The 12,508-nt window shown below is 33.4% G+C and overlaps 1 protein-coding gene across 1 annotated transcript in view; it reads right to left on the reverse strand.

The window, feature by feature from the left end:
• Positions 1–12,508, reverse strand: part of LRP1B (LDL receptor related protein 1B) — a 1,620,129-nt gene that overhangs the window by 659,620 nt on the left and 948,001 nt on the right. Inside the window, exons 26-27 of the mRNA XM_045066491.1 lie at positions 3,996–4,160; positions 3,448–3,692 (exon numbers count right to left, since the gene is read on the reverse strand). Coding sequence (XP_044922426.1) covers positions 3,448–3,692; positions 3,996–4,160 — 410 coding nt within the window. The remainder of the gene's footprint in view (positions 1–3,447; positions 3,693–3,995; positions 4,161–12,508) is intronic.

Genomic DNA, 12,508 nt, shown 5'->3' on the forward strand with positions numbered 1-12,508 from the left:
ACTCTTTAAAATTTTATTTACTTGAGCATGTAACTACATAGCACTGATTATATGCGAGACACTTCCAAGAACTTTTTGTGCTTTTACACGTGTTTAAAATATTTGTATTAAATGACTGTTAAACTCTTTTACTAGATCCTTTGATATAGACCTTATAATTTTTTCCAGTTTTCAGATGGACAAACCAAGTCCTAAGGAAGTTAAGTAACTTGCCCCAAATTATACAACTAATAAATCATAGACTTGGGGTTTGAATGCAAGCAGTTGAGCTCCCAAGGCCATGCCATTAACTCTAAGCTTAGCTCCCTCATACCCTGAAAAAATAATAGATTTAAAATATCCACAACTGCTCCTTTATATTGTATATGTCTAAGCTTTGATTTGTTTCTTGTTAATTCCATGTAACAATAACATGAGGAGCCAAAAGATCTAAAATACATTTTCTTTTTTTAAAAGTTTTGCATAACTGTTCAAAAATCAACCTAGAAATATATGCATAAGGTGAATGTTTGATAACTGGTGTTAAAACATTCATTAATTCCCTACTTGGAGGATTAGATAATTTCAAGGAATTATTTCTAACCTTTATTTATTTATTTTAAACACATATTTTAATTTTACAGCACTGAATGAGAGTTATTTTTAAAAATTATTTCTTTGTGAACTTTGCATTATTATTCACCAGAACACAGGGGGCTATGATTATTTTACTTATGTTAATATTGAACCTTTGTCAACATTTTTACTACAATTCTACCTTGCTAATAAAACAGTCAATATATTCCTGCATCTTTTTAGACATTTTTTCCCCTGGCAGTGGAAGTGTTACTTCACTGAAGCAGATAAACAGGATGGATAATGATTGTTATATGCTCAGTGATCCTTATAATGGGGGGAAAGTAGAATGTTCTCTGATCATTCTCAAAATTGGAAACTGACTGAATTTCATGTAGGAAATAGCAAAGTCTCACCACAGGTAACATTCTCTAAAGGTAGATAAAGACTAGAATATCTGCCCTGAATCCTCTATGTTAAATCAGATCCATATAGTAAAAACTTCCCTATTTTATGCAGATGGTAGGAGTCTCATATAAATCATCTTTCAAGTTAAGTAAAGATGTTCAGAAAATCTCCCCACTAAAAAATGAATTATAAGAATCTCCCATGATCTGGGGAGGAGATATCTGAAGTAGATGCCTAGAACCAGGGATATTACCAAACTCTATATATATCATCTGTTTTCCTATGCACACATATCTATGATACATATCTATGATAAAGTCAAATTTATCAGTTAGACACAGTAATAGATTAACAACAATAATTAATATCAAAAAAGAGCAACTGTGATACTATACTATTTGTAACATTTATGTAAATGTGGTATCTCTCTGTCTCAAAATATCTTATCGTATTATTCTCACCCTGGCACTTGTGATGATGTGAGATGATAAAATGTCTATGTGATGAGATGAAGTGAGGTGAATGACATAGGCATTGTAACATAGTGTTAGGCTTCTATTGACCTTCTAATGATAGTTCAGAAGAAGGATCTTCTGCTTCTGGACCATGGTTGACCATAGAGAGTGAAAGCATGGAGAAGGGGTCTACTGTATATTGACTGTCTTACTTCCTTTCTATATATGTGAAAATGTGAGAAGAACTTGAAAGTATCATTTTCATTTCTATTCTGTCACTTTGCTATGGTTCATGTCCATGTGGACAAATCAGACAGTTAGAAAACGAAAATATATTGATCTTATTTTGAGGAGGCGAATGATGTAATACATAAACTCAGGCCATATTTCATGGCCCAATTAATTTAAATTACTCTAAATATAAAAATTACATAAAAAGTACCAGCGTTGGCACAAAAATATGTAAGTATATATTTTTGCATTTATAAAAATTAAAACCAATCCTATGTTTGTCATCAACATACAGTGTTTATTACTAAATACTCTCATGCTGAAGAAAAGTTTTAGAAAAGAGCATCTTTTCCTTAGTGTACTCCTGGCCTATTGCTGGTCAGAATCATGATTTCCTGATTTATTTCAATTTAGTTAAATCCAATATATTTACTGAATGCCTATTAAGCACGAAAGTGACTAAGCTATATTTTCTCCCCTAAATGTCTTCATGTTGGACAAATTTGTAAAATGAAAAGAGCAAACAAATTATAGGTGACAGAAATGGATTAACATGATTGCTCACATAGTACATGGTGTATAAAAACTCCCACATGACAAAGAAGGATCTCTTATGTAACAAAATTGAAACAGAAATTGAAAGTATCTAGGAAGGAAACTAGATTCAATCAGACTCTGTCAAAGAGAAGGCACAGAAAATTTTACAGATGAGGAAATTTTGGTAGAAGTAATAGTATCAATAGAGAATGAAGATCAAATATTGAAGAAAGAAAAAGGATAAAAGTGGAATTTATAGACCACAGAGATGAACATTTTTAGTCACATCTAGGTGTAAAGAATATAACACAAATTTAAAATAAGCCTTGAAGTGAGGTCCATAAGACCAGTGCATTTCTGGGAGTGGAAGATCTGTGTACTCTACACTGAAAGAGAGAGAAAAGGAAAAAAATATAACCTCTAGGGAATAGTTGTCATCTGAGCATCATATGTCTCAACTAAAAACATGCTAATAATAAGAAAGCATTATTTACATTGGAATGAGATTCTCATAGGTTATGGTACACATTGTAAAGGGGAAGTCTCCACCAAGAGGTATAAAATGATGAGCTGATGCTACACCAAATAGCCATACTATCCAGGAAAAAATAAAAACCAGAAGGAAAAAGAAATGTAAGAATAGAAAAGAGAAAGAAGTTTAAGAATGTCAGGCAGGCAAGGATTGATGAAATGAAGAAGAAATGAAATCACAAAGCCAGGATGGAGATTACTATTGACCAAAATGTTGAATACATGGGGAGAGGTGGCACACAGGCTCATGTGATCTCAATTCTCTTAAGATAGAAAAGCTCAAGGAGATGCTCCTTTTTTTTTTTTTTTTTTTTTTTTTTTAATACACCATTCTTTCTCCTCCCAATGTAGCTCACAGGGATCATTTAGGGGAAATATCAATGTGTTCTTGGTGTTCTCATCTAATCTTCTGATCATAATCAGATGATAGATTCCAAATCTGAAGACCTTCTACAACTTCCCACAGTATCCTTTATTGATACAAGCAGTGACTTAAAATGTGGGAGTTTGTATAAACCCTTTAATTTCTAAGATTTCCTTATTGCTATGTGAAAGAAATAAAAAGGAAAGAAAAAAAATTATATTAATTAAAATAAAGGCTGGAACCACTTCTACAACACAATATACATGAAATATTAATAACAATACATAAAAGATATGTTACAGTTCAAATATTATATGATTAAAGTGAAAATACTATCTGCGTGGTTAATTCTCTACCAGCACTTACCCTGGGGTTGACGGCTGGGGTGGTATATCTGAAGGTCAAATGGCTGTGCACTTGTCTTCTGAATCACGCTGACATTCTGCCCTGTCCACTTATTGGCTTTTGACAGTGTGTTGGTCCTCCAGTCTGTCCAGTAGACCTCACTCCCATATAAAGACACAGCAAAGGGATGGGAAAGATATTCATGACCTCGAATGATTTCTATCATGGCTGTCCCATCATAGAGGGCTGAATAAATAGCATCTGACCTACAGAAATGTAAATAAATTAATTTTATTGGAACTTATTCAAATAGTCCAGTGGTGTTATCATACTGCCTAGATAAATGCTAGAGAGAATATTTTATTAAAAATACTTCATGGATCTGTATCTGATTTGTAGAAAGAAGAAAAAAGCCTATCATAACAAAAACAAACAAAAATCACCACCATCATAATGAAAACAAACAAAATATCACCACCAATTTCACGATACTTGCATGTTAGAGTATCTTTTGAGTTTACAAATACTATCTGAGAAAGGTAACAGAAAATACAGAAGAAAAAGATCACCTGGCATCTGTCCAAACTATCCTTTTTTCAAAGTGGTCCACAGTTAGTCCATTAGGCCAAGCTCCAGTTTTCATGTCTTTGTAGATGGTTTTTCTTCCAGCTCCACTCATGGAGGCAGATTCAATACGAGGAAAATTGGCATCCCAATCTGTCCAGAAAAGAATTCTGAAGAAAAATAAATAATGCTATTGCTTCAGCCATTGAGTTCACAAAGGTTTACTGAGTGCCTACTTGATGCTAGACACTGGCAGGTAAACAGTCTCAAAAGAAACAGATGTATTATCTACCCACTTGGGGCTTACAGTCCAGTGGAGAAAAAAGACTAAATAAACACAGGAATATATATTCCAGCTTCTAAAATATGCTGAAGGAAATTTTCATTATGGGAGAGAATAGTAGGTAAGTGATCCACTTAGAGAAGGTGATCAGGGGAAAAAAGGACTTTGAGGAGGATGTGTTTACATTGAATCTAAAGTATATATAGAACAGTATGAAGAGCATGACAAGCAAAATAAACAGCAGATATGAAAGCCTTAATGGGGGAAAAAAAAGTGGGTGATTTGAGGAATAGAAATAAGACCAATGTGTGAGTAAGGAGGTATAAGGAAGATGATGGATTTGAAGAGTGCTACTTAATGGGCTTTGTAGTTTAAGGCAATTATTTGGGATTTTATTCCAAGGGATTAGGAAGCATATTTAAGCAGGGGTGAAACATGGTATCATACATAAGTAGATGATAGTGAGGCAAGAGTATACCAGGTGGTCATTTTAAAGGAACAGCCAAGGATGACAGTGGTTTGGAGTATGGTAGTGGAAGGGAAGAAAGGTGAATGGATTCAAGGTATATTTGGAGGTGGAATTGCCAGGACTATCTGATGACTGAATATAGGGAAATGAAGTGGAGAATAAATCATAGGTGACTGTGTTTCTTGTTTCAGTAAAGTCAGAGTAAGTGCAAGGAAGAGGGCTCACAGAGAATCCATAAGTAAAATGTAGAAAATGAAAGAGGAACAGATTCTAAGACCTGGGAATTAACTGTGGTTGGGTGTGAGGAGCAATCAAAAGTTTACTTTCATTTTTTTTTTTTTAAATCTTAAGATTTCAAGATATCAAAAAAAGTGTTCAGGAAGCTGTGTGGTATGCCAGGGTGAAGTTCAGAGAATAAGGCAGGGCTGGACACATGAATTTGGAAATCATCAGTACAGAGATGACATTTAGTTTCATAGCAATGAAATAGATCATATGACAAAAGATATAGAAGGAAAACATTATACTTTCATATATATAAACATGAGATTGTTAAAACACCATTTTTCATATGTTAAAGATCATCTTTTTTTTTTTTAAAGATCATCTTTTTTAAACCAAATACTATTTGAGACTCCACAAATTCATGGTGTACAAACAGTTAGAGACAATGGTCATTAAGTGCCTCATGTCCTGCATTTGATTTTTAAGCCCATTAGGCAATGGATGTTTTATGTTCAATTGACAGTGGTTTAAACTGCTGGTGCATGTTTCTATGGTATATTTAATACAGTTACACAATAACTCCACAATCATAATTACTCTCCATATTTTTAAGTGCTTAGTATATGTTAAATACTATTGTTAGCCAAAATACTATTTTCAGCTTTATAGATTATCTCATTTAATCAATCATGAGGCTATGGCTAAAGTTATCTATGTTTTAGAGATGGGAGAACAAACTTAGAGAAGTTAAATTACTTGGGCTACCCAGGTAGCAATTGGCAGAGGGAGATGGAAAACTGGGCAGCCTAACTTCTGCTCTGATGTTCTTAACATCAAATTCTTTAATGTCATGTCACTAAATAAAATAGGAAAGGGAAAACTTCTGGCAGATAATAAGGCCATGTTTGCTAATCAATAAATTGTAGTTTTCTTTTCTATTTTCATAGGAGAACCCAATGAGTAGCATGGTGATTTGGGAAGGGAGAACTCACAGGATTGGAGAGATAGTGACAGTCCAGTAAATTTTCCCATTATCAGCTCTGACAACATTTTGGTGAGAAATGGTAAAGTTACTGGTAAAAATACCTTTGTTTTTCACTAAAATTATGTATCATTTTGCTATTTTTCATTCTTCTGTATTTTGAATGATCCTTAAGTATATGAATGTGGTAGATTACCTTGGAAAATAAAATAATCCTCTGGAACAAAATTCAAAATACAATTCAAGATATCTTCTTCTTTTTTTAAAATATTATTTATATTATGTTTATGTAAGGAGATATGGAGCGATGTAAACTAAATACCATGATTTGAATTTTTGAGAAGTATATAGTCTTTATGACAGAGGAATTTGAAATATGAAATGAATAAAACACAATTCAATACATTATGTAATAAATTTAGTAAGTATGTGTGTTAAAAGACTATGGTGAAGGACGCCTGGGTGGCTCAGTGTGTTAAAGCCTCTGCCTTCGGTTCAGGTCATGATCCTAGGGTCCTGGGATCTAGCCCCACATTGGGCTCTCTGCTCAGCGGGGAGCCTGCTTCCCTTCCTCTCTCTCTGCCTGCCTCTGTGCCTACTGGTGATCTCTGTCTGTCAAATAAATAAATAAAATCCTTTAAAAAAAAAGGACTATGGTGAAGAGAGAAGGAAGATGTAGATGTCCTTGATAAGAGTGGCAGCTCATAGATAGTTCTGAAGCACCTGGCAGCCTCAAAATATTACCAAATAATTATGCCAATATGTTTCTATGTCAGACTAACTTGGGATCAAGACTGGTATCTGTTACTTTCTCCAGAATATTTAATCTCAGACTCCATTTTCTCATCTGTAAGTAAAAACTCTAATTGTACACACTTATCAGGAACATTTGGTGAGGTCCTGGATGTAAACAATCTAGCACAAAGGATGACTAGGTCACAGAAAAGACTTGTGCTTCCACGAGCATGCCACCCACACATAGTCATAAAATTTATTTTTTAAATGCAAAATTTTTAAGTATTTCCAAATTTTTAAAGAAATGGAGGGAGAGACAGAAATACAATTAATACTATTGTCAATGTTTAAATGTCCCAGCATCATGTATGTGAAAGTAGAATGTTTTATAAGTCAAAGCCACAAGTAAAGGATTCAGAGGAGGAAGTTGTAAGATTGGGTTTATCTCAAAGAATGTCTCTCAAAATCTGAGTTTATGTTAAAAAAAAAAAAAAAGGAAGTTTTAGTTTCATGGGCAGCATTAGAGGAGTTTCCTGGTCCTGCTATGGGATCATATTCAGAAAAATAATATCTAAATTATTCATTCTTTAATCACCAATATTTGAATAAATTAAGTAAACTTCTGAGAAAGAATAGAACAAAGTAATGTATCAGGGATAATGTATTGATAACTGTTGAAGCTTGGTAATAAATATGAAGAAGTTTATTATGTAATTCATTCTATTTTGTGTATTTAAAAATTTCTATAATAAAAGTTTAAAACTGCAAATAACTCAAAATTAATAAAATAGATAATTTTTAAGAATATTAAAAATACCAGAGGATATTTATAATATTTTATAGCTAGAAATCATTTTTCTAAAAAGACTAATTTTTAAAGATTAATATGAGAAAAAAACTATCATGTATATACCCATACACATATTACTTATAAATTACCTAATATACAATATGTTGCCATAAAGGGAAAATGGAACTAAGATTTAATATAAAGGTGGTAGGCTATTCAGTTAAGTAGTTGAATGTCTTTAAAACAATGAATGAGGTGTATTATGTGTCTCACTTCAAATTTAATTTGGGATGCATGCATCTTTTCACTGACAGCAGATTGTGGTCAGTTTCCCTTTACACTTAGGATTTTAAAACTAAGATTTAAAATGAGAAACAAGACCAATACAGCATCAATCAAATTGATGTGGTATCTTGACAGACAAGGTAGAGTAGAGATATTTGCAAGCTTAAAAATGATTAGGAAAAATAATCACTGAAAACAAACAATGAATTTGAGAATGATAGCTAGTCTGAATATCTATGGATAAACCACCATGAGATCTAGGCAAGGCTGTAATTCACACTCTGGATTGATGACCCAAAGACTTCTGAGTTTTGTCTTTTGCCTCAATAATAAGTGGAAAACTGGTGTCTCTCTTCTTTCTACCTAGTTCTGCCTTCTGTGGTTGTAAAAATTCCAACACACACATCAGTAACTCTACAATTCTGCATTCTATATTATAGATTTACCAGAGTAGGCACTGTAAACTCTCAAGTATGTGTTTCCACTGGACCATAAAAGCATAGCTTGGGATGATTTGAGACATTCTAAAGTGATTCCTTCATTTCTTCACTAAACATAGCAGCATTAAGCTCTTTCTTCTATAATGCTCACAATGGTCCTAATCTTTCATCAATTCAAGTGGGGAAGTTTCCAATATTTTTTATAAAAGAACATGTTTTAGAATTAGTTCTCCTAAAAGTGTTCTTAACTTCACCATAAGTCAGTTTACAATCAATTTAAAAAGTTGATTTCAAGGATCATTGTTTCATAAAATTCTAGGCACTCTTTTGTATACTTTATAGTGTGGTATTTTAAAAGAATCATTTCCCCCTTATTACTTTCTTTTTATGGCTAAAATGTATTAGCATTTCAATGATTGAATTATTTCTTGAAATACACAAAGGCTGAATATCTCTTCTTACAGGACGTATGGAAATATTCAGCCACAATTGCTTTTAAAAAAGAGACTACAGTCTAGTGATTCTACAGTTCCTGCATTCATGAGTTAGTGTGTATCAGGATTAAATTGGGTCAATGGACCATGAACAACTTGTATCATTACAGGCATGAAAGGGCCATTATCATCTATCAGGTCAAGCTGCAGAAGGTGAAAATAAATGATCTTGGCAAAAAACAAGGATACTTATCTACAATCTTTAGGTCTTCTAAAAGCAACAACATCTTTATTAGTTTCATTTAAGAACATTCCCACATAAAATTAAAATTTTATTTTGATGTTTCACTAATCTTCACAACTACTATATCTACTTTCACAAATTGCAATTGCTATAGCAGAGCCCAGTTATTCTGACAAATAAAATCTAAACACACAGTGGAGCAGGAGGACACCATGCAGCCGCACAAGTACAAAGGCAAAGACATTTCAAGACCCGAAGCGAATGCCCTATAAATTGGGAACTCCCTGGTACTTCTTACTCCCTAATACTAAGCTCGAGGTTCAGGAGAGATTCATGGACTCATTCAAGTCACCTTAGTAATAACTATATTTCCTTAAAAAGGAATGAGAGAAAAATGGCTCCTTCCCAAGACTTCCATTTACCGTCTTGGAATAAATTGTCACTTTGGATATTGGGTCAAAACCCAGAATACTAAAGGGATGTGGCATGATGGCAAATATGTTTTATAATGTAAAATGAAGACCTGTGAATTTTATGCCTGGGAAGCAAAGCAGTTGATTTAAAACATTTGTTTCTTGGGATCTGTAAAAAAAGGTCACAAAGGACCTTGAGAGCTGAAGGAAACTCACATGATGTAAGCCTGTCTTCTTGGCCTAATGTTATTGCTCATTTCGTTGTTGTTATTGTTGTTGTTGTTGTTGTTGTTATTGTTCTTTTTGTTTTTCCTCAGCTAAGCTGAGGGAGGGAAGTGGCTGTTTGCAAACTTGTTCATTCACTTGTTATTGGAAACAAAGTTTAGAGTATTTACCCCTTAGCTGTCTTTTACTCTGTGCTTCTCCCTTTCAGGTTTATCCTTGAGTTTTGTAAGTTACATGTTAACAAAAAGTCTATGAATATGCTTGTATTAATTTATTTAACAAACATATTCAGCACAATTTTATATACTAGGAGTGGGGGCGGATTTCATAGACATGGAACCATGTCTTGGTTTACCATTAGAGAGCTTATGATGTGGTAGGAAAGTAATAGTATTTACAGAAACCATAATTCTAAAAAAATTATTCAGTAGACTTACCCCAATATACATATTTTTAAAAGAAGTTTAAGTTTCTTTGGAGCTCCTTTCAATTTTGATTCACACCTTTTTATGTATTTCTTGAATTTTTTAAGAAATAGGGAGAAATTTTATGTTTCTATTTGAACAGATAACACGAAGGCAGTAAGTGGAGTTTTTTAGTTTGTTTTCAAGTATTTATTTATTTGAGAGAGAGTGAGAAAGAGCATGAGAAGGGGGAGAGGAAGAGGGAGAAGCAGACTGAGCAGGGAGCCCGACACAGAACTCGATCAAGAGGACTCCAAGATCATGACCTGAGCCAAAGGCAGTCACTCAACCGAGGAACCCCTAAGTGGAGTTTAAATCAAATTAAATTATTTTTCAGTGTTTCTTTTCTTGTGCTTTGCTTTGCAGTTCACTGTATGTGTGTGAGTTTGCATGCTTCTATATATTTTTACTATGCTCTCAGCCTACCTTATGTAAGGTCCAATGTTTAAAAATAATTATGGACTTTTTCCTAAAATATCCCAAACCTGAAAATATTTTCATATTTGCATTGCATTTTTAAATTTAATTGCTACAGCTGGGCTTTAGAGGTGTTTATGTGAACTTCATATCTTAAGTGTATCAATGCACTATAGGATAATTTTTAACAATAAAAATCCTATTATTTTCATGACACCCAAACTTATCAACCTTTCAATTTCTTCCTAGAGTTGTATGTATTAGTACTACCTTCTGAGCTTTGATTACTCATATCAAAAAGGATTTTTGTGTGTATTTTTTCACTCATTTTTTAAGAAAAAAATTACCACCATTGTAATTATTTTAATCAGCTGTACAATTTCATAGTAGCAATTAGTAATAGAAGGCATCAACTTTCTCAGAAGCATTGTCATGTTTTCCTACTCAGAGGCTGGCATTCTACACTAACTTTCAACTCTTAGAGGGTATATTACTTCTGAAGACCTTATGTCACTGGAATACTATCTAATATTTTCATTTAAATAGTATTTGTCGGTGACGTATTATGTCTCTCTATTTTTTTTTTTTCTCCTCTTAGGTAGGATCCTCTGGAAGCTAAGTGAGCTAAATAATTTTATCCTAAGCATTGTCAGTTCAAAGCTGTAGAAAATAAAGTTTCAACTCCCAGACCTAATACGTTGTTTGGTCAGACTATTTTCAGAGCTTTCCATATGCCTATTTTGTCCTTTTTGTTGTATCTTGTTTTTCTCTCTATGTGCCATCTGTAATTTGAGAGCACTCACAACTTTTCTACCATATTGGTGTATAAGCTAAAACCACAATTTTCTCCAAAATATCACTTTCCGTTCTACAGGAAGTTTCCCCTGTGTATAAGGTACTGGTACAACTTAGGTCTAGTAGGTGAAAATTCCACACTGGTAGTTGTTACATTGAGGGTAAAACCCCTGTTGATAATGAAATTTTATGGGAAGTAAAGGGTCAGAATTAGGAAGTTAGCTGTAATCTCAGAAATAGTCTGTTCTAAAAAATGAATTTTTCACTAAATATAATATATCTCTTCCCAGTGAACTGTTATTATAGGGATTAGTGAATAAAATGGTCAAAATGTAGACTGTCTAAATAAGAGAACCCATTTCTAAGTAAAAGATACAGCTGCTGCTTTGCTCCTTGCTGCCAGATCTCTGTTTTTTCAAAAGCAGCCAGAAATCCAGGACTGTATGCAAAAATGCCTTAATATTTTAAGTTTGGACAAGTAATAAATAAATTTAAAACAATGTAGAGGTAAAGTAAACATAAGAGTTGCCTATTTGGAGCCCTGTTCTTGGCAAGCTACTTTGGTCCTTTAATTTCTGTGTATGAATTGAAGAAAAGAACAAACAGACTTCTTAAACCACTGATTTCTATACTTTGGCATAAACCAGAGCACCAGCCAGAAACTGTGGTCAGGAAGGTGACTTAAACACAGGCTTTCTTTTCTTTCTTCTGCATTTCATTAAACTACCTCCTGGCTGATTCTCCTTCCTCATTGGTGTTCCCTGGACTTTGTATTACTTGAAGGTACAGAGACAAAAAAATAAATTAATCAAAATAAAAATGAATTTAAAAAAAATTCTGATCTGCTAAACTTTAGCCTTGACAATGGTTTTGGATTTGTAAAATAATTAAAAGGAAATAAATAATTAACGGTAATAACAGTATTCTCATCTATATAACTTAAATCTTGTCTTCCACATATTCACCATCTCCTCAAAAACAACCAAATGATAAAGGTATCATCCCTGATTTATGAAAGAAAAAACTGAAATTTAAAGGAAAATAATAGAGTTAAGAGGATTCTCCAGAGAATAACTGAGGAAATAGAAATTGGAACCCTTGTTTTCCAGGGCTTTCTTGTCTCTCTTCTGCTCTTTCACAGAGGAACACACAAGGGAACACCAGAGTCAATTAGCTGAGTTACTCAACATTTGACCTTGTTTTCAAGAATCATGTGCCTTGTCTTTCCAACACTCCAATCGTCAGTGTCTCATCATTGGATTCCTTCAACCTTATACTAATTTTCTTTTAAACTGACTCCAAGTACTTACAAAATAC

This window comes from Mustela putorius, unplaced genomic scaffold, assembly GCF_011764305.1.
Source record: "Mustela putorius furo isolate JIRA1106 unplaced genomic scaffold, ASM1176430v1.1 tig00003867_pilon_pilon_pilon, whole genome shotgun sequence".
In the NCBI taxonomy this organism is placed as follows: Eukaryota; Metazoa; Chordata; class Mammalia; order Carnivora; family Mustelidae; genus Mustela; species Mustela putorius.